General features: G+C 37.4%; 2 protein-coding genes and 2 pseudogenes across 2 annotated transcripts; 1 reads left to right on the top strand and 3 right to left on the bottom strand.

Moving 5' to 3' along the window:
- Positions 1-786: 786 nt before the first annotated feature.
- On the bottom strand, positions 787-5486 carry LOC125361656 (annotated as a pseudogene).
- Positions 5487-10561: 5075 nt separating this feature from the next.
- Positions 10562-11096, top strand: LOC125361926 (annotated as a pseudogene).
- A 696-nt stretch (positions 11097-11792) lies between these two features.
- Positions 11793-12785, bottom strand: LOC125362558 (olfactory receptor 8U8). The gene has a single exon (XM_048361377.1). The coding sequence runs from the start codon at positions 12783-12785 to the stop codon at positions 11793-11795; it is 993 nt and encodes a 330-aa protein (XP_048217334.1).
- Positions 12786-21641: 8856 nt separating this feature from the next.
- LOC125361683 (olfactory receptor 8J3-like) lies at positions 21642-22589 on the bottom strand. The gene has a single exon (XM_048360264.1). The coding sequence runs from the start codon at positions 22587-22589 to the stop codon at positions 21642-21644; it is 948 nt and encodes a 315-aa protein (XP_048216221.1).
- Positions 22590-22941: the final 352 nt, after the last annotated feature.

The raw sequence follows: 22941 nt of genomic DNA, 5'->3' as shown, positions 1-22941 counted from the left end.
AAGTTTCTAAGTGATTCTAGTGTTCTGAAATGAAATAAAATTTTACAAAAGCAAATGGAGGGTAAGTTAACTTTGATTATGCCATCATGACCTACTAAGGAGAGAAAAGTAAATTATGAGAGTTTTATGAAGTCAATTTACAAATTGTTCATATTAGTTAAGCTATTATAACTGCTTAGTAAAAGGCTTTGCCACTAGGCACTAATGGCTCTCACCTGTAATCCTCTCTAATCATGAGGGTGAGAAATGAAAGGTGGATGTTCAAAGCCAGCCCCAGCAGAAAAGTCCATGAGAATCCATCTCCAAAATAAGTAGTATAAAGAGAGGCTGGAGGTATGACTCAAGTGGTATAGCACCAGCACTATTAAAAACCAAGTTCCATTTGTTAAGATTCCTTATTTATGCAATAAATGTTGACCTCCTCTTTACTCAAGTTAGTCTAAAGATGATCTATTTTAATGTTCTGAATTGAATGCAATTGATGTGAAAAATTAGGAAGATTTTCTCATATCTGGTTATTATTTGATAAAAATCTTAAGGTCAAAATTCACTCAAGGAGATTGTCCCTTATTTAAATTAATGTAAATTCTCTACAACATGCATAAAATATATGTATATATACATATTCATATATCAATGGAAAATATAAATACCTAGTCTAGGTAACTCAGGAGACTAGGCCCAGTAAGTGTTTTATTTCTATTTTCTTCTAGTGGATATCAGCATTGTGGATCCAGATGAATCTCAAGTAACTATTTCACACCCCTTTAATTCTTTTAATGTGATTCATTTATTAATACTCAAAGGAATTTTATTTACACTTCTCTTCAGGGCATTTTTCACTTCTTTATTGCTTAAGCTGTAAATCAAAGGGTTTAGCATGGGTATCACCACCACATAGAAAACTGCAGCAAATTTATTTATATTCAGAGAGTGGCTGGATTTAGGCTGTAAATACATAAAAATGATAGTTCCATAGTATATGGCAATGGAAGACAAGTGGGAAGAACAGGTGGAGAAGACTTTCCTCCTTCCTTCCTCTGAATGCTTCTTCAGGATGGCAGACAGAATAAACATATAGGAGATGAGCACGATGAGGAGAGAGAAACACACATTGAACTAAGCCATGGTCAGCAACAGTAGCTCTTTCACACTTGTGTCTGAACAAGCCAGAGCAATCAGGAGAATGTTCTGACTGGTTATTAGGCCTTTGGAGAGATTGAAAACAATCATAAAGGATTCATGCTCTCATGACTCCTAAGCTGGTCATAACGAGCTGGGTGTTGGCTAAAATCTCAAAGCCTCAAAGCTGGACTTGAGTAACTGCACATCATTAGTGACATTGGACTCCAATCTTTCCTGGAAGAAAATGTCCTTTGCACACCAGAAAGTGAATTAGATTTCCATAGGGCCACTAGTCCATATTTACTTTTGTGCAAACAACAACAAAACAAGAAAGTTATTTGAGCCTCATATACAGATATTTCTGCACAATATGTAGGAAACACCCAACAATGGTGACATTAGTAATTTGGGGGAGGTTTGCTTTGTGTAAAGACTGGACAGGTTTGTTTGCACTTCACTGTGAATGACTCTGGTTCTATTAGCTCAGGCCTGCCATGTGACCCAAAGTCACTGAATGGGCTATGTCCATATCCACATTAGAGGAATGTTGGATGCAATGGCATATTGAATTCAAAGCTCCTGTTATTTAATGTGAGCAAAAATATTCTGTCACTGGACATCCTTCTAGTGGTTAGACTAGCTTTCAATCTGACAGGCCTGGAAATGTGTGGCTAAGTGTTGTAGGGAGTACAGCTGATTAGGGAAACATGGTAGGAAATTGTTGGGGATTCAGCGTGGCATTGAGGGGGAGAGGGCGGTCTGAGATGCTGCCTTTCCCCCACCCTGGGGCCATATGGAAGCTAGCCACACCTATCTCCTTCCAGGTCCGGAACCGGAGGGAGTAGCTCTAAACCAGCCCCCACTTCTCGCCAGCAAGCAAGTGTGTCATAAAGATGCCCAGAAGGCGATTCTATGGGAAGTGACGTTAGCCCGTCAGGGAGGTCCTAGGGAGATGCTCTTGGATGGACAAGCTCACCAGCCTATCACTAGCTCTTGGTCAATCCCTCCCCTCAGCCATCACTATTGCTTTAAGTCTGTTAGCCCCTCCCTTGAATAAACAGAACGCACACTGAAGCGTCTCCAAGAGCCTACTCGTGCCTTGCTTCCTTGCTGGGTATAGGGAGAGGGAAGACTTCTCGTGGCCATGTGTACCTGAGGCTACCCGTGTCCTTCATTCCATCTTGGCCTGCCCGCAGGCCAGGCGGCCAAGGAAGAGAGTGGAAAGGGAACACAGATAAGGGGATAAAGCTTGGCGTCTCCGCACAAGGGGTGGTATAAGTCTAGCCCGGCAGGAAATGTTGGGGAGAATAGATTAGGTCAACCTGACACCAGAATTCTGCTTCTGTAAATGGCATGATTAACTTGTTTGTTGCTTGCTCTACCCCCTGCGTCAAGCCCCTACATAGGTGCTATGCTCTTACCTTTATAAACCCAAATTTGAGGACTGCTCAGGGTCATAGTGGGAGTTCCCCACCTAGTCTATACTGTGTCCTTGGCTGGTCAGCCAGCTTTTCAGGTGCATCATTTCAGCTCCTGAGACTGTGCTGCATTCCTGGCTGGTCAGTTTGCTTTATGCTTCCTCAATATATCCATCTTTTTGCTTGAGACTGTCTCTGAGTGGTGGACACTTAGAGGGATGGGGACTCCCCGCCCGCGAACCCCCCCCCACCCCGACCCGCGAAGCCTGTAACATTTCTAACCTGGTAACAGGTAGAATGTGGTCAGGCCCCGAGATGGTAATAAATGAAGTGGCCAGGCTGAAGACAAATGCATAAAAAAGACTGCAGAGGGTCAGAGGGGACAGAAACAGGAATGTCTGATGAGTTAAGCTGCAGACAGCAAGCAAAGCCAACCCAAAAGAGAGGCCATAGTGGTCATAGGTTGCAAGGCCACAGGAATTGGATGACCAAGCTCACATCATGTCACCCCATGCCCACAGGCTGAACACTCAACTATAGGATTTAATGCTTGTCCTGCAGGGGGTTGATCATGTCTTTTTCTCATTCTTCTTTTGTATTCTTTTCCTTCCTATTGGAAAGAGATACTTCACCCTGTGCCATTGTATGTTGGGACTATATAATTCTCTTTGATTTTAGAGAGGCTTGCAACTAAGAGTCTTCCTTGAATCTCAGATGACACTTTGGTATCTTGGGCCATATTGTGCTTACTATGGAGGCACTCTACCACCTCAGCCATTTTGTCAGCCCTTAGAAGAAGCTTTGAACTGTTGAGCAATACTGGAATAGCTGAAACTTTGGGGAAGGAATTGGTACATTTTATTTGTGCATGGGCACCTATTTGGTGGGATTATGATTTTTGTCTTTATCTGAAGATAAAAAATTACATATATATGTATTTGGTGATTAAGGATTATGATATAAGATCTACTTTGACATAAAATTTACGAGGAGTAAACTTGCTAATCTTGTCAACTGGATGCCGTTGAGATATGCCTAAGAGATTAGTGAAGCATACTTCTTAAGATGTCTGTAAGGTTAGTTCCAAAAAGCTAAGTCGTAAAGAACAACCCTGAATGTGGGTTGCACCTTCTCATAGGCCAGAGGCTAATAGACAGAATGAAAGATAGAAAATAAAACAACCTTTCCGTATATTCTCTGCTTCCTAGGTATCATGATATGAGCTGCTCTGATTTGTCATGCCTTTCCTGCCATGATGGACTGAAACTATTTTCCAAAATTGTTTGTTAAGTTGGTGTTTTATGAAGTTGTTTGTTAAGATGTTTTGCTAAGGTATTTTGTCACAGTGATAACATACTGATACAGTATGCTTCACTGTTTGGGAAAAAGGGCTTTACTGTCTTGTCCATGCATAAACTCATTTTATCAGGGCTAGGCAGCTCTTGTCTTTGTTTGGGATACACACAAGTCTGAGTGAGCGCAGGAGAGCCAGGATTGCAAAGGAGAGCTCTGAGCCGAAGAAGAGCTTACACAGGGCACATGATTGCTATTTTGAGGGCTACTGAAGTCAACACAGAGAAATAGGAGGCAAGGTCTGGTACTTGGAGCTTGATGGACCATACTGAGTTTTGGGGTTTGGTCTTGATTAAAGCAGAAAGGTACAAGATTTCCAGAAATAAATCTTCATATTTCTTGCTTATGCTTTGTCTGTAACTATGTATATACTCAAAGTTTATTACATATATTTCACTCAAGAAATGGGATGGAAGTTATTGTTCATAAGCCTCCTATTAAAAACAAGAGAAGGACACATAAATCTTTAAGGTTGTGTTTATGTCTGAAATCATTTTTCTCAGCAGAAATCTGTCAAAGATTTCATAAAACAATATACATATACACAGCACATATTAAGAAGTGGGCATCATGGGACATCCTTCGTAGCAACAGTTGGAAATCAGAGGAGTCCATTTTTATTTAATCAAGGCACTTTCTTAATTTCATAAACGTGGAAGCTTGGTTTCTACTGACAATGAATTTCCTCAGGGCATCTTTCACTTCCTTGTTTCTAAGACTGTAGATTAAAGGATTCAACACGGGAATGATCACCGTGTAGAAGACAGAGGCCATCTTGTCTGTGTCAAGAGAATGGTTAGAGCTTGGTTGTAAGTACATGAAGATCAGGGTCCCATAGAAAATGGTGACAGCCAGCATGTGGGAGCCACATGTAGAGAAAGCTTTGCGTCTTCCCTCTGCAGAGCGCATCCGCAAGATAGCAGAAATAATGTAGGTGTAGGAGATACAGACTATCAGGAGGGAGGAAATAAACATAATACCAGCACAGGCAAAGATCCACAGCTGTTTGGAGCGAGTGTCTGAGCAGGTGAGCCGCAGTAGAGGCATGTCATCGCAGTAGAAGTGATTGATGGCATTGGAGCGGCAGTAGCACAGGCGGAAGGTAAGGACAGCATGAAACACTGCAACCAGGATGCTGTAGCTGTAAGGGGCAGCTACAAGTTGAATGCAGATTCCTGGGGACATCACAACCATGTAAAGGAGAGGGTTACAGATGGCCACATATCTGTCATAAGCCATGGAAGCCAGGAGTAAACATTCAGCTGTCATAAAGGCCAGGAAACAGCCTAACTGAGCTGCACAGGCATTGAAGGATATCACATTCTGTTTGTACAAGAAATTCCCAAGCATTTTGGGTGTAATGACAGAGGAATAACAGAAATCAACAAAAGCCAGGTTGCTAAGGAAGAAGTACATGGGAGTGTGGAGTCTTGCATCTGTTCTAATGACCAGGATCAAACCTAGGTTGCCTACAACGGTGAAGAGGTAGATGAACAAGAAAACCAGGAAGAGAGGCATCTTCAACTCCTGGCGATCCGTGAGACCCACGAGAATAAATTGCTTGACTTGAGTGCAGTTCATCAGAGACATTTGTCTTCAAGTTCTGTCAATGAACAACGTCTTTTAAGATGGAATGTAGAATATTAGGGATGGTTTAGGGGAATATCTATTTCTCTCCACTTTCCCCCCACCCTAAATAGGTTGTAATTATAAAGTTAAGTATTTTAGAATAGGAGTCAGTCCACATTGGCTTTTTCCTTTACCCAAAGCTCTGTATATTATAGGGTTTAAATTTTAGCAATATCTTTCAAATATCCAAACCAATAGTTTTATTGAAAATCTCACTGAAGATAAAGAAGTAAGTTTATTCAACTCTATTCATAACTGCAACCTAAAGCGTTCATTGCTTCTTTGCTGACATATATAGAGTTGTGTATTCTTTCATTCTCTGTCTCCACAGACTGGTTGCTAGAGCTTTCTAGAATCTTTGTTATTATCTTAACAATGCAACTGGATGACACTATGAGAAGCACAATAGTATACTCTCTAAGATTCTTATTTATTTCATTGCTTATTTACCCACTTTTAAATACAGATTTTACAAAGCCATAGGCAGAGAGCTTGGTGTATGATGCAAAGACAATTGTAGGAGGGAAAACAACATGATACCAGCACAAGCAAGGATCTGAGGCTTTTGGCAAGGGGGTGTGGTCAAATGAAACTCATCATTATATGCATAAATATTTTTCCAATACTTTCCTGATACAGAATTGAAAAGATATCATTTTGTCCCACACCAACTTCTCTGGTGTCATGAAGTAGCTGTATACATTTGACGCATATTTTGTTTATGTTTCAACAAAATAATTTGTTTTTTAATTGATTAATGTATCCAGGTGTTGCCACTTACTATTGCCATTTGTTGTCACTTCTGTTTCTTTAGTTTATTATTTTTTTTTCTTTTTTTTTTCTCAAATTTTTATTATCAAACTGACGTACAGAGAGGTTACAGTATCATACGTTGGGCATTGGATACATTTCTTGTACTGTTTGTTGCCTTGTCCCTCATGCTTTAGTTTATTATTTTAAGTGGACTAACTTCAAATGTTTTATCTACTGCTCTTTGACTTCATTAAAATGAACATCAATAAAAAGTTTAAATGAACATAACATATATGATGATTCCTGCTGCCAGATCCCTTAAGACAATAGCTCTGTCTCTCTTCTCTTTTCTTTCTTTTTTGCTTTCTTCTCCCTCTCTGTCAAACACAGCAAGATAATATTGCCTCAGAAAGAAAAGTGCATATCATGTATGGCTATGCTTTAAAGTAAGTAACATTTATTCCATTAACATACTAGGAGGTGCATTTTGTTAAATACATAAAGTCAGTGATCAGAATAATCACTTTTACATGTTATTGGAAGCTGAGTTACCAATGTTCATGAATCAGAGTGCGATACCTACAAGTCTTGAACACAGAGGATAGCGAACAAGAAAATGTGTAGACAATCCTGAGCTAAGGAAATGGCTTCATGTGCAATTTGTGAAACACATCTTTTAAATTTAAGACAGAGATGGCTGGAATAAAATTTTCATTTCTCATGCATAAACTCCGCAATGAAAAACAAAATAAAAAAGGAAATCTAGCCTAACTGATAAATTTTTCTTTGCATGAGGAATAAAAAGAAAAAAAGAACCCATATCTTTACTGTATAGTACATAGACATCATGACTTTTGCCTGAAATTATTTCAAACCGCAATTCCCCCTTTTCTGCCTTCTAAGATGTGGGAATTACAGGTATACGCTACCACCTTCAGCCCAAAAGGCTAACTTTTACAGTCACAATTCAACACCCATACCCCTTGTTAGAAACTAACATCCATCTTCTCCATCAAATATATTAAATTGAATATGGATAATTCCTCATCCCAAGTAAAATGATCAATTTTTGAAAATTTTAGAAAAAGTAGTTTTTAATTACATGCCTACCTTTCTCAAACAGTCTGATAGATTTTATCCTGGCATTCTCAAATCTTTTTCCAATTTTTATATGATGACACATACACATATAACTAAAATGAAATCAGAGGCAACTTTATTTTGTCTTACTTCAGATAATGCCATCAAATGTGTTTTATTCTATTTTATCTCAGTTTTAAACGTGCTTATAGTATCTCTAATTGTGACAAATGCTCTTTGAACTTACTTGGCTGAGAGTGTTCCTTTCTCTTCTCTAAGTTTGTTCAGCAACAAACTGTGGAGTTTTGTTAGTGACTTTATCCCCAAGGATTTACTTAGGATTATGATGTAAATAGGATGATCACAGAAATTACAGCCCAGATCCCACAGGAATGTCAAAGAAGACTAAAGATCAATTAGCATGATTCTGTTTTTAATAAAAAAAAACAACCCACAGATACAAAGTCTTGCTTTTAGACATAACTTTGCTGTCTTAATAATTTCATTTTTTGAATATAATTATTCTTGACTTAGTTTTTCTTGTTAGTCAAAAATTTAAACTTATCTTGGGGGTAATGATAAAAATTGTCCTGTGAAAATTCTTAAAGTATATCATTTAAAGCACTTGAACATTCAACCTTTGAGCATGCTTTAGAGTATTTTAAGTAGTAATTCTCTCTTTGCTTTTACTTCTTGAAATACCTATTGTTCATATCCTCTTCTAGACTATTGTTATTTACAATTGTTTTATGTTTATCTTGTGTAGATTATCTTGTCAGTTAATCTCTGGCCATAAGAAAAAGAAAATGAATTTGACATGTATTAGGGAAATAAAAGAAGCAGTTATGGACTGAATTATGTTTTCCTAAATTCATATATTAAATCTGTAACTACTATTATGATAGTATTTTGAAACTTTGATCTTTTATGGTTGAAACATGGCTCTATGCAGTACTGAAAAATAATAATGAACTGAGTGATTAAAAATGATTTGTTTATATAATTTTTTATTAAGGGAGACAAAAATTTGAGAAACTTCTGAATTAAAAAATGGAAGTCTTCCCATAAATATATCCTTCTATAAAAATCAACAAAACAATGAGACACATTTTTGAAATAAACACTTATAGAACCTTGAGAACGAACAAATTCTAGTAACAATTTGAAAAGTGTTCAAGAAAACTGGTTATATCTCAATAAAAAAAGAGCAGGCACATGGGAAATATTCAATGCTCAACTGTAGCACCACAGTAGAGGAAATGTACATTTTACAGACTGTACAGAAATGTCAGTAGGCAAGAAAATAGCAGCAATTTAAAAACTGAATAATATCATAATGTTCAAAAATGACAAACCTTTAAGAAAAACATCAGTATAGCTATGTGTCTAACAATACAGAAAAGGAATATCAAAATAAAATCTTCAGCCAGGCACTGGTGGCTCATATCTGTAATATGTTAGCTACTGAGGAGGCTGAGAACTGAAGATTGCAGTTCGAAGCCAGCCAGAGCAGAAAGTCTGTGAGACTCTTATCTCTACTTAATCACAGAAAAAGCCATAAATGAAGCTGTGGCTCAAGTGGTAGAGGACTAACCTTGAGGAAAAAAAGATTCAGGGATAGCACACAGGCCTTGAGTTCAAGTGCCAGGACTGGCAAAAAGAAATCTTCAACAATAAAGTTTATAGATCTGAAATGGAAACACAAAGACCATGAGCCATTTAGAATAAAAGTATCAAAATTATAGACATAAAATCAACCATGCCAATAATTATAGGAAATATTAGTGGGCTGTGCGTTCTAATCAAAGCTGGAGATGATTAATCAATTAACCAAAATTTAAAAGGCAAATATAAAAATATTGGCTGGTATGAATTTACTGAAACTAAATGATAGTATACTATTCCAAATAATTCATAGCTAGAAGAGAGCTTTATTTGTTATTTGAAAGTCAAAGGTAAAAATACTTTAGAACAATATATGCTACCAAAAATCGAGACAGTTAGCTATGGTAACAAGATAGTGTAAGTAAGCAATGACTGATTTATGCATGAATGACAAGGAAGCCCCAAGTGCCTGAGGTAAAAACTGACAGAAGAATGATACAAATACAATTTAACTGTGCTTATAATAATAGGCTTGATAGTTGATGGACCGTATGAGAGAAACTAGAAGGAATAGATGATTTCAACAGGAATACCAGCCATTTTGACATGAATGAAATCTTCATAATGATTAGGCACACTTTTTCAGCGTTGACATTATTGATGTCTTGGAGTAGATAACTTTGCCTGTGAGAGGCAGTTCTGTAAATTGTAGGTTATTTTCAAAGTGTCTTTCCTCATCTGCCATAGTATTTTTCCAAACCACATTCTCATTATGACAATCAGTAATAACTTCAGACATTGTCTAATATGTCCTTTGAGAAAAGTTATTCCTAGTTGAAATTCTTAGTTTATAGTTATCTATAAATTAATTAAAATATATTTAATTTGAGTATGCTATTTGTATTTAATTTTGAGAATATTTCTAAAGCACTTATCTTCCTTTATTGGCCATTCAGAATGCCTTTACTCTTTTCCGTTGTTTACTGGTGTATAAAGTGTACAGCTATTAGATGTGATAAATTTGTTACAATTTATTATGTAAGAAACCATGTAAATGGAACTAAGAAAAGTAAGGAGATGGGTGGGGTTGGGATAGATGGGAGGGAGAAGGTGATGAAAATGGTGACATTGATTAAGATGATTGCACTCATAAATTGCCATGTTGAATGAAAATCCCTTTGCAAAACCACTTATAATAATAATAAAAGAAGTATGTAAAATAAGTATCTAAATTCTTAGGCTGTCCTTTACGTTAAGAAATATATTGCTCCTTGCCCCCTGGGCCGCGGCGCTGGCCGGCCGTGCTCATGCGCAGAGCTGAGTCCCGCTGGGCCGCAACCCCATGGGCCGCGCTTGCCCTGGACATTGGCTGTGTGCGCTCGCTGCTCGGTCCCCACCCCACACTGCTCCGGATCCGAGGACAGAGCCTGGCCTGGCCTCAACGTTGCATGATGGTGCAGAAGGCCATGTCCAAGACCTACGTCAAAGATGACTCAAATCATACGATAGAAGTGGAATTTGGTTCAAAGATAATAAATGTTGAAATGTTGGTGGTAAATATGTGAAGTTACAAATATGGGACACAGCACTACAAGAACGATTCAGGTCTGTGACTAGAAGCTACTACAGAGCCGGGGCGCTCCTTGTCTATGACATCACCAGATGCCAGAATGCTGGCGAGCCAGAGCATTGTGATTATCCTGTGTGGGAACAAGAAGGACCTGGATGGGGACCGGGAAGTTACCTTCCTTGATGCCTCCAGGTTCACACAGGAGAATGAGCTGATGTTCCTAGAAACGAGTGCACTGACAGGAGAGAACGTAGAAGAAGCTTTTATGCAGTGTGCAAGAAAAATCTTAACAAAATCGAATCAGGTGAGCTGGACTCTGAGAGAATGGGCTCTGGCATCCAGTATGGCGATGCTGCCCTGAGACAGCTGCGGTCACCAAGGCACACCCAGGCCCCTAGTGTACAGGAATGTGGCTTCTAGGCACAGTGACTCAAGTTTCTACCATGATATCTGGGACATAGCTGCTGGAACGCGAAGAATCTGATGTTTTTTACTGCCATCTTTTTCTACTCTGTGCAGTAGATCTTTGTGAGGAAATAGCGGTGCCGGCTGGAGGACGTGGCCTGCTGCCATGCAATAGCTGACTCAATGGACAGTGTTGTCAGACATGTGTGTAGAAACTCAGTGCACAATTCTTCCAGACATGTTCACATATGTATCCTATATGTAAATGCTGGCTGCATCTTCCCTTCCACCTGACATTTCAGTTGTAGCTCTGTTCCAAACACATATTGGCGCATTTCCAAGGCATGTATCTGGTATAGGATAAGATAGAAAATTGCACTAAATGTTCAATTTTTTTTTAACCACAGGAACTGAAATTGGTGAGTGCGAAGTGTGTTTTTCACATCGTGTAGGTTATATTTATGACCTGATATATAAGAACTCTGGCACCAACAATCAGTGCACTATTTCCTTCTGCTTACCACATTCTACACTATTTATGTGTTCCACACTCAAAATGGTAGATCAGTAGTCATTCGCAAACATACAAAACAAAATGAAAAGTGAATTTTCTGTGAGCTGCCTCACAAGCCAGCCTGTAAGTAGACCGCAGACCCTGTGTTGCACTGTGCCCTCCTTATCCTGTAACCAATAAAACCAATGTTGTTGGACACCAGAAAAAAAAAGAAATATAATGCTAAATCAACTTGCTTACAAAAGATACAGAGAATGATTTCATTTTGTAGCAGACTTTTATTTATCACCATCTAAGAACCAGGTACTATATTAGTTTTATGACTGGAAGGAATCAAAGGTCATGCCAGAAAGTCAACCTTAGTTAATGGAAATAATTGTCTTACTTTCAGAAACACAAAAGCCTTGTTTCTACTCATGGTAACTTTCTTCAGGGCATCTTTCACATCCTTGTTCCTGAGGCTATAGATCAGGGGGTTCAACATGGGGATGATTACTGTATAGAAGACAGAAGCCAACTTATCTGTGTCAAGAGAGTGGCTAGAGCTTGGCTGTAAGTACATAAAGATCAGGGTACCATAAAATATGGTGACAGCCAGCATGTGTGAGCTACAAGTGGAGAAGGCTTTGCGTCTTCCTTCAGCTGAGCGCATCCTCAATATGGCAGAAACAATGAACATGTAGGACACAGAGACAATCAGAACAGAAGAGATGAATGTGATACCAGCACAGGTCAAAATCCAGAGCTGTTTGTAGCTGGTGTCAGAGCAGGTGAGTCTGAGCAAAGGCATGTCATCACAGTAGAAGTGATTGATGACATTGGAGTGACAGTAGGAGAGGCGAAAGGTAAGGATGGTGTGAAACAGTGCCATCAGGAAGCTATAGCTATAAGGCACCACTACAAGCTGAATGCAGATTCCTGGGGACATGGTGACCATATAGAGAAGAGGGTTACAAATAGCTGCATATCTATCATAGGCCATCGAGGCCAGAAGCAAGCACTCTGATACCATAAAGGTCAGAAAGCAGCCTAACTGAGCCGCACAGGCATTGAAGGATATCACATTCTGTTTGTATAAGAAATTCCCAAGCATTTTGGGTGTAATGACTGAAGCATAACAGAAATCAACAAATGCCAGGTTGCTAAGGAAGAAGTACATAGGGGTGTGGAGTCTTGCATCTATCCTAATGACCAGGATCAAACCTAGGTTGCCTAAAACTGTGAATAGGTAGATGGACAAGAATACCAGGAAGAGAGGCATCTTCAACTCCTGGCGATCCGTGAGACCCACGAGAATGAACTCCTTCACTTGGGTACAATTGATCTGAGCCATGTGCCTTCACATCTAGATGAAGAAATAAGAGAATGAAATCCAAGTGGTGCATTCACAATGTAGCTTATATAATTGTTAGTATGCTGGGCTTCTGGAAATGGGATGGGTAGCAGAAACAGATACATGTGTATAAGGAATATTTATTTTACTTTAATTAATTATTTATACAAAAGTTGAGTCTATAAGGGGGTTCCCATTGCCTTAGTTTCTCTCAAGGCTTGTTCATTGTGGTATTTAATGATAGTTTAATTTGTTAAAATATCCAAGCAATGGTCTTAGGGAGCAGATGCCATCCAGAACATAAAGTAAAACACAACTGCTGCATTCACAGATTTACCATCTTGCCTGTGCAGAAATAACCATTCGTTGCTCCCCTGATGACAGAGACCCAGTTTTGTATTCATCTACTTTCATCTACTTTATATTAGTAATGTATTGTATACAGGCAGTCAAACTTTCATTGTAATCTTAATGATAAATTAACAATTCAGTTAATAAAAACAGCTAACTTCATGAGAGTTGTAACCAGGTTCATGTTTATCTCATTTCTTTTCATGAACTGTCATGTAACTGTCATATCTTTATTGTTATTCTTTTTAAGAAATTACCAAGAATAGGATGAAACAGAAACATCTGAACCAGCATAAGATCACTGGTTTGAAATGATTAGCTTCTAAATGCACATTTCTTGCTCAGGTCCTCACAGTATTATTATGTTTGTAATATAATATACCAACTTCTTATGCCCATGGAAATTTAAATTATATGCAGACTGTTCTTGAATAACATCTCCATCACTGAGGCATAATGGAAGAGAGAGCAAAAAATACGTATATAAACACTTGTTACAAGTGAGCATAGAATGGATAAACATATACAAAATGAGATCTTTAGTTTCTTTTTCGTGTTCTAGTGTGTTCAGTTCACATAATACTGGGTAAGGCTCAAAAAGAAAATTCATGATCTACTAATAGGTACAGGTAAATTTCTAAAATCTACTCTGGTCTTCTGCAAATCATATTATTTTCATTAACACAAGTAAATAAATATATTTTTAGAGAAATTATTTATGACTCCTCAAATTCTTCTGTAAGTCTGTGAATCCTCCACTTTATATTTCCCTTGATTTGCCTAATTTTTCTCTTTTAAGTTGCATATTTGTTATTCAATGGTAAGCAATGAAAACTTTATTACATTAGAGTCTGAAGATAGAGCTAAGGAAATAAAAGTATACCCTAGTTCAGGAAGTGGAAACTTTTTGTAACTTTCATCTACTGTCTATTATCCTTTCTTATCATTTGTATTTCTCTAATTCTAAAACACAAAATGCTGAAATATTTGCATTCAGGAAATTTTAATATGCATTAAAGTAGTTCATACTTTTGTTTTTCTCAAAATGAGTGACTTCATGGGGTTGTCATTTTGTTCAATTCCCCCAACTACTACCCATAGATACTGATCCAAGACAGGGATCAATCTCAGTGTGATCAAACTGTAGTTGTCAATAACAATCGAGTCTTTTATGCACCTCTTTGTTTTTCTGTTCATTTGCAGTTCCTTTTTTGCTATGTCTACTCTCCTTCTCCATAAGAAAAATGAAGGGGCAGAACTATTATCTACCTTTCGCAGTATTTTGAAATAGCGCCTGTCTTATGAAGATTTACCTAATTGCTTTCCATGTGGAGTATTTTTTTGCATCTGTTTTCTGGCAACCATTTACACTTATCTCATTTGTACTTATTCCTTCCTTCATCATAATCACTGCTTCTTATACTTCTTCCCTTACTGACTTCATGCACATGATTGATGAAAGCCACACTGTTTTCACTAACTTTTCTAATGGACAATCTTCTAGTTATTAGGTAATGGGGGACTAAAGATGAACTTTTGGAATGATACTTGAATATTTATGCCCTTTACTCTTAACATATATTATTTTCTTTGGGAAATATCTCTATGGATAGACTGATAACCTTTGTGTAATAAATGCCTTTTATCCAGGATAAACTCTAGATTCATTGCAGTAAGGAAAAGTCATTGGGGCATATTTTATAATGTAGCTTTTCATGATCATGAGTATTCATTGACTTACCCGATTCTAAAAGGGAACCTCCATCCCATTCATGTTCCTTAGACATATAGCATCATAATGAATGCATGCGTACAAAACACACTCACAGACAACACTGCTTACCTTTATTTGACAAAATATACTTCAAAGTATCCCACTGTATTAAGCTCTACTTACGCTAAAAGTTATAACCTGAAGCGCCATGTTGTTGATGTTACCCTTCAATGAGTCAACATCCATCATCTTTAGATAATTTTTTAACCTACCCAGATAGAATGCACTTCTATTTTTCCTCATAATACGTGCATGTGGCATTTGCCTGTGGGTTTTGTTAGTTTCTCTGTCCCCAAGGATCTTTACTCCGGGGAACAATTAAATAAGGTTATGAAAAAAATCAGAATCCATACTCAAAAGGAGATTTATTGATGCCAGTCACTGGACTTGAAGTGCTGTACATCTACAACTCTACCCTCCTAGGGGATTACTGCTAAGCTTATCTTACCTCTTGATACATCATTATAAGTTTATTTATTTTTCCCTTCTATATTATTAGTGTTTATTTAAATATGACTTTAAACATGACTAAGATAGTTTGTAAATCAATTCTGAAAATTATTACAAACCGCTTTTCTACACAGAAGTGGTGGGACAAAGGCTGAACAAATGGAACAATGATCTCACTAAACACTATTTTGAAAATGAACTATACAACTTGCAGGGGAGAGGAGTTGGGAAGGAAAACAAGAGAAAACAAGGGAAGTGATGACAATGATAAAAAAAAAATACTCATTACCTGATGCATGTAAATATATAGCCTTTACAACAACAATAAATAAAAAAAAAGAAAATTGTATAAAATTATTTGAAGGTCTGATACTTAACACTGTTTACAAGACATTTGGTAAAATTCTATGTGCTTTTTAGCACATATGGCACTTAGGGTTTGAACTAGGTGATAGAAATAGTTTTTCTATCCATGTATAGGCAGGCAAGGAATATGTATGTATTTATATGGTGGTTATGAATTTAAAAATTATTCACTATTGTATTAAAATAAATTCTGATCTAGAACACTGAAATGAAATGTGAGAATATGTGGGGTTGATATATTTCTTCTATATGGTCTATAAACATATTGCTTTGAAGCAGAAAATGTAGCCAGATTCTTAGAAATCACAACCTGATTAATCATGTAAACAATGAGAAGTATAAAAATTTTACATGTGTAGGCTCTGTGTTCCACATATTATGTAATTCTCCCATTTATGCTTTTCAAGACTGACTCTTTAGATCATTAGCTGGTGCACTCCCAATTGAGCCACACCTCCAACCTGTACATCACCTTTTAAAAATCCAGTGCCTTTTCTCAAGTAGATAAATACATAAGATACAAATGGATTAATGTTCAATCTCTGTTGGATCTTTTTATTATCACAAATTAGCTGTGCAGAAGTTTTTTGGGGGGAGGGGGTAATATTTAAATACATGCATAGGATGTACTTTGTTTCCTTCTAGGTTCATCCCCTCTCTGTACCTGTATTAATATTTTTCTTCCTTACCTCATTTTTCTAGAGTTTTAGTGAAGTGATAGGGATAAATATTATGGAAGTACATTATATATACATGTATATTTGCACATGTGAAAATATGACAAAATGCTATTTCTTTTCTTTTTCAAATGTCATCGGTTCTTATTCTAGGGCCACTGAGTGAAAGAAAGAAAGAAGAGAGAGCTTTCTCAAGTCCTAACTCCCTTCCATGATGGAGGAAACAACGTTGCTGACAAATTGTTGTCCTGCAGGACAATTATTTTTGTATAACAGTCACAGGGCAGGATAAACTGGCTAAATTGTGATGACTTGCCAAAGCTCATTCAACTTCTTAGGACTGGATCAAAACTCTAGAAAGACCATCTTTCATTCATTGTTTCAAAGGTCTTTGTTTTCCTTAGCAGAATTGTCCCTTGCTCATTCTGCCATGGTCTTCATACTCTATCCATATTGGCAATGTAGTGGTTTCTAAAATGCAACGATGGTGCTGTACTCTCAAGGTGGGGTATGCGTGTGTGTGTGTGTGTGTGTGTGTGTGTGTGTGTGTGTGTGTCTGTGTACTTGCTCCTCCCAAGGCCAGGAAAATCATTCTCCATTCACAAACCCTGGCCAACATCTAACAGTATTATAGATTTTTCAGTGTTATCAACAACATTGAAGCACAAAACAAAATAAAACAAGAAACCATTAAAATCTAATAGTAGTGTGGAGGCCTAAGACAATATCTTTCATAAATTAAGTAAGAAATAGGTACATTTATTACAGTGTATATGTCCAGGCCTTGGGCCCCACCATTAGTTTATTTAAATACATGCTTTTTAATGTTCAAGGTAAGAAATGACATTTTTTTGATGAAGGTGATGTACAGAGGGGTTACAGTTACATAGGTTAGGTAATGAATACATTTGTTTTTGAACAGTGTCACCTCTTCCCTTATTTCCCCCCAGATTTTCCCTCCTGGCCGCCCTCCCCCACAAGTTGTATAGTTCATTTTCTAGCCTAGTGAGTGTCATTGCTGCATTAGCTCACCATTTGTTCCACCATTTCTGTGCTTCCCCTTACCCTCCTCAAATCAGATAAACTTACATACAAGACAAAAGCTACAGAAATTTAAAGAAAACAGCGACAAAGGGGAAAATAGAAAAATAAAAACCCATGCAGAGTAAAATTAAAAAAAAACTTCATTTACATTTCTTTGAGTTCATTTCAATAAGCATAATTTTATATGATTATATGCACATAGCTATTGAGTCCTTGTGATCCTCTCCTAAGAATATTCTCCTTTAGTCTCACTGTGTGACCCAGCAATCTCACTATTATGCATTTATCCAATTGACTTCAAACTAGACCACCCTAAAGCCATCAGCCCAACCATGTTCATTGCAGTATTACCATAGCTAAGGTATGGAATCAACCTAGTGCCCCTCAGTGTATGAATAAATCAAGAAAATATGATACATAGATAATGGAATTCTATGCTTCTATCAGAAAGAATGACATTGCCCCATTCATAAGGAAATGGAAAAACTTGAAAAAATATATCAAGCAAAGTAAGTCAGATGCAAAGAAATATAGGTTGCATGTTTTACCTCATTTGTTATAATTAGAATGTATCCATGAATCTACAAGGAAACTCAATGGATAGTAAAAGATAAAAAATTTACAGTTGGGGGCTGGGAATATGGCCTAGTGGCAAGAGTGCTTGCCTCCTACACATGAAGCTCTTGGTTTGATTCCCCAGCACCACATATATGGAAAACAGCCAGAAGGGGCGCTGTGGCTCAGGTGGCAGAGTGCTAACCTTGAGCGGGAAGAAGCCAGGGACAGTGCTCAGGCCCTGAGTCCAAGGCCCAGGACTGGCCAAAAAAAAAAAAAAAAAAAAAAAAAAAAATTACACTTGGACATGCTAATTTAAGCAGGACTCTAAATATTGCTTTCTTGTCCTTTGAAATTTGGTGGAGCCCACTCAACACTGTTTTAGGGATTAAAACAAACTATTTAACTTGTGGGCGGAGACAGGAGAGAAAGACTGGAAGAGAGTGAAGGAATGGAAGACACTATGAAATGAAACATACTCATTGCCTGACTTATGTAGTTGTAATTCCTTTGTACATATAATAACAATAAGGTAAATTACTAGTTAAAAAAAGAAATTGTCTGATTTATTACTGAAAAGACTAAGTCATTGGCCAGAGTTTACTCGTAGGCTTGGTATTTTAAGGGTGCTGTCAAAAAAATTCACGGTAACCAGGTGCTACAGTAGCCAGGTTGCTAACAGCTGTAATCCTAGCTACTCAGAAGGGTGAGATTGGAGTCCAACCATTAAAAGCTAGCCTGGCAAAATTGTGAGACAAAGGAAAAAAAGGGTGAAAACGCAATAGCAATACTCACAAGGCAATATGTTGCAAATGAACTTTACAAGTTGGTGGGGGGGATTAGTGGAGGGAAAGGGAAAAAAAACAAGAGAAGGAGTGACAGTGTTCCATAAGAAATGTACTCATTACCATACATATGTAATTGCAACCCCTCTGTACATCACCTTGACAATAAAATTTTTTTTTTAAATAAGCAAATAAATAAATGAAACTTACCTCAGGTCATTACACACAATAATAAAAAAATCTTAAAAGTAAAAGTTAGCTAGGGTCAGAAAGTCCATGAGATATTCATCTCAAATTAACCACCAGAAAGCCAGAAGTGGAGCTGTGGCTCAGAGTGGTTGAGCACCAGGCTCAAGCAAAATAGCTCAAGGACAACACCCGGGCCGACTTCATGTCCCATAAATGACAAATAAATAAAAATTTAAAAAACACAGAAAGAGAAATTGTCATACAAAAAATGATGGTTTGGTTTTTCATCTGGTTAAACCACATTGTTATGCTTATCATTATAATTATTCAATAACTGTATTAATCATTCAAGTTTCCTAATGTATGTCAGGCAGTAGCCTAGCTATTTTAAAAAGTCAATGATTCATGTTAGAGGACTCTGTTGGGACACTTCTATTAATCTCATGTTCCCTTCTGAGTTATTAGGGAAGATTACTATGTGAGAACTTTATAGTAGGGCCTATGTAAGTAAAGTAATTATGTTAGTCTAGAGATTTCATTGTTAGAGATAGTTATAATTCTGCTACAATTATAATTCACTAATTTCGTGTATAATCCCTAGCGTCTCATGATTATAGTTTAAATAAGTATTATGTCAGTAATTGAAGAAATATTTGTAGATAAAACATACAAAATAATGGCTCCATACAAAATATCTGTAAAATTTCATTGTCACTAAAGAGCTAAAAATTATAAGCGAGGATCTAGGTTTAATAGTTGGTTAGTGGAAAATATTTATTTTTATTGTTTTGAGTTAAAATTTACTGACAATTAGTTATCCTGAGATTGTCTCATGATACACGCACACACACACACATATACACATACTCACACACTCACAAATACACACTTTCCAGGTATGTTGGTGAAAGTGTCTAGAAACAGTGATAGCCTAGTAGCAGAACCCACTTAGATCCAGATCTTAGTGATTAAGTACTGAAGGATCATTCTCAGAAGTCAGCTCCATGCTTCCTGATGATTCAGTGCAATTACCTATCTTTTCTCTTCTGTTTACTGCTTTATCTGAGTTTTCTGCTCCATGTTCCCTCCTCCCATCCTTCCCTGCTTCCTTCCCTCTCTCTGTTCCTTCCTTCCTTCTTCTCTTATTGTCTGGCTCTTTTTCCTGTTTCTTTCTTCATATTCCCTTTATTTTTCTTTCTGAGTTTCAGTAATTCTTATTTTCTCACACTATAATCATCTTTGGAACCATCACATAAACCCTTCATTCTGATCCCTTACCAAAGCAATCCTGATTATTTTATTTTAAAATGTCATTAAAAAACATTTGTGTTTTTAGTGTGTTTATATTGATTGAGAGTCACATAATTCCAAGCCTTTTCAACTGACAGATCTTGCAAGGAAAGAAAAGATACACACAATCACAATGTTATTGTATTTTTAAAAAAATTCCTAAGGTATATTAGCAGACCACATTATCAAGAGTGGTTGTATGTGTGTGTGTGTGTGTGTGTGTGTGTGTGTGTGTGTATGTGACCAATATCCTAATATGCTATGGCTCTGATACTATAATCCTGAGATAAACCTTGCCACATGTATTGATTTAGAATGGTAAAACATACCGATCAAAAGTAACATTACAAGCAAGAAATATGTTCTATGGTGATGCCAGAAATCTCCAGACATTTGATCCATTATTTATAATAGCATCATAAAATGTCAAATTTATTTTATATAATAAAGATTTAAATAATTGCATCATATTTATTTTGCAGAATAAAGAGTAAAGATACAGGAATACTTTACAGAATCTATCAAATTTAAAAATCATATACAGGATAAAGTTATATTTTATAGCTTTCTTTCTCCATCATTCATTTAAAAATTATAGATATTATATTAATTGCAATAAATGGCTTTCGTCTTCACATATTTATCTTTCAGAATTTAAAGTTAGTGGTCATATTACACATTCATAAAATAGTATTAAGAAAAGGTTATCTTTTTATTTTAAATATGATTGTCTAATGAAATTTTATGAATTAGTGTGAAAAGGACTCCAGTTATTCATAAGTAATGGATTTGGAAGATGATCCTGATCTAGTAGATCTATGATACTCATTAGTTTCAAGAAGAAACAAAATAGATTTTAAAAAAGCATCAAAACAGCACCTTTTTTTTCACTTGTCCATAAAGTATGTTCTTGATTCAAATTTCTCTTATTTATTTAATTTACATCTTGTCTTAATTCTTTTATCTTTTTTGTGTGCCATTTCTGGGGCTTGAACTCAAGGCCGGGATGCTATATCTAAGCTTGTTTTTGCTCAAGGCTAGCACTCTACCAAGTGAGTCACAACTCTACTTCCAGGTTTTTAGAGCTTAACTGAAAATAAGAATCTCAGATAATTTCCTGTCCCAGCTGTTTTTGAGCTGTGATCCCCAGATTTCAGCCTCCTGTGTATCTAGGATTAGCAGCATTGAGGCACTGTGCCCAGCAGTTAATAATCCAGAGTTTCACTTCAGTTTTTTTAATTCGTTGTTCTTCAACTCTTAGATCTTCTTGTTCCCTAATGGATGTTGTTAAACATATCAGTCACCTGATCTTCTGTTTGTTAGATGAAAGAAGGCTAGAGTAGTCCCCTCTTCGTTTACCCACAGACTTCTTCAATTACATCTGCCCGATGGAATGGCAAGGGTTTGCCCCGAACCTCCTTAATGCAGCTTTCACATCCTTGTTCCGCAAGCTGTAGATCATGGGGTTCAGCATAGGGATCACCAGTGTGTAGAACACCGAAGCCACCTTGTCGGTGTCTAGGGAGTGGCTGGCTCGAGGCTGCAGGTACATGAAGAGCAGCGTGCCATAGAACACAGTAACAGCCATCATGTGAGAGGCACAGGTGGAGAAGGCCTTCTTCCGTCCTTCCGAGGAGCGAATTCTCAGAATAGACAGGACAATGTTGAGATAAGATACCAGCACAATACTCATTGAAAAGAACAAATTGGTAGCTGCGGATGTAAAGACCACGGTTTGTGGAAAGAAGGTATCAGAACAGGACAATGCTAATAGAGGGACGTTGTCACAATAGAAATGGTTGATGACGTTGGAGGCGCAGTAGGACACAGAGAACACACAAGAGGTAACTACCACCGCGGTAAACAGGCCATAGAGGTACGTGAGAGACACCAGCAGGACGCACACCTGCCTGGACACCACCACCATGTACATCAGAGGGTTGCAAATGGCCACGTAGCGGTCATAGGCCATCACAGCCAGCATGAAGATCTCAGCCACAATGAAAACCAGGAAGCCTCCCAACTGGGTGGCGCATTCGTAGTAGGAGGTGCTTTTCTTAGTTACTAAGAAGTTGATCAGCATTTTAGGGGCAATGACAGTAGCGTCCCCAAGGTTGATGATGGCCAGGTGTCGGAGGAAGAAGTACATGGGAGTTTGAAGCTGAGAGTCGATGCTGGTGAGCAGAATGATGCCCAGGTTTCCCGCCGCGGTCAGCCCATAGATGAGGAGAAACACAAAGAAAAGAGGAAGCTGCAGGTCTGGCTGATCTGAAACACCCACGAGAATAAACTCAGTGACCCGCGTGACATTTACAGCAGCCATGGGGGAGTTGGAAACATATCTGTTTGGAGAAAGAAAAATCAAGGATTGATTAGAAACTTTCAGATATTGTTTTCTAGACAGAAAAGATGAGATTTTCTTGAGCCATCTGTTGATCTAATCTAGTTCTGAATATAAGTTTCCAGGCGTAATAGAATAATAGAGTAATGAAGTGAGGAAAAGCAGTATAATGCATTCTTAAATGCCCCAACCTCAGGCAACATTAGAGGATTTCCTTTATGATGTTATTAAGTTATAAACTTATGGTTAGCTTGTGAACACTTAAAGCTATCATTTGTGTCTTGGACCTTAAGTGTGAAGAAAGATGAGGCAATGCATGAGCCTGAATAATGCA

The sequence above is a fragment of the Perognathus longimembris genome, chromosome 13 (genome assembly GCF_023159225.1).
Source record: "Perognathus longimembris pacificus isolate PPM17 chromosome 13, ASM2315922v1, whole genome shotgun sequence".
Lineage (NCBI taxonomy): Eukaryota > Metazoa > Chordata > Mammalia > Rodentia > Heteromyidae > Perognathus > Perognathus longimembris.
Note: the sequence above shows the minus strand (reverse complement) of the source record. Positions and strands in the feature narration are given on the sequence as shown.

Bases quoted from the DNA above. Each gene is read 5' to 3' on its own strand.
- LOC125362558 (XM_048361377.1), bottom strand. From the start codon at position 12,785: ATGGCTCAGATCAATTGTACCCAAGTGAAGGAGTTCATTCTCGTGGGT.
- LOC125361683 (XM_048360264.1), bottom strand. From the start codon at position 22,589: ATGGCTGCTGTAAATGTCACGCGGGTCACTGAGTTTATTCTCGTGGGT.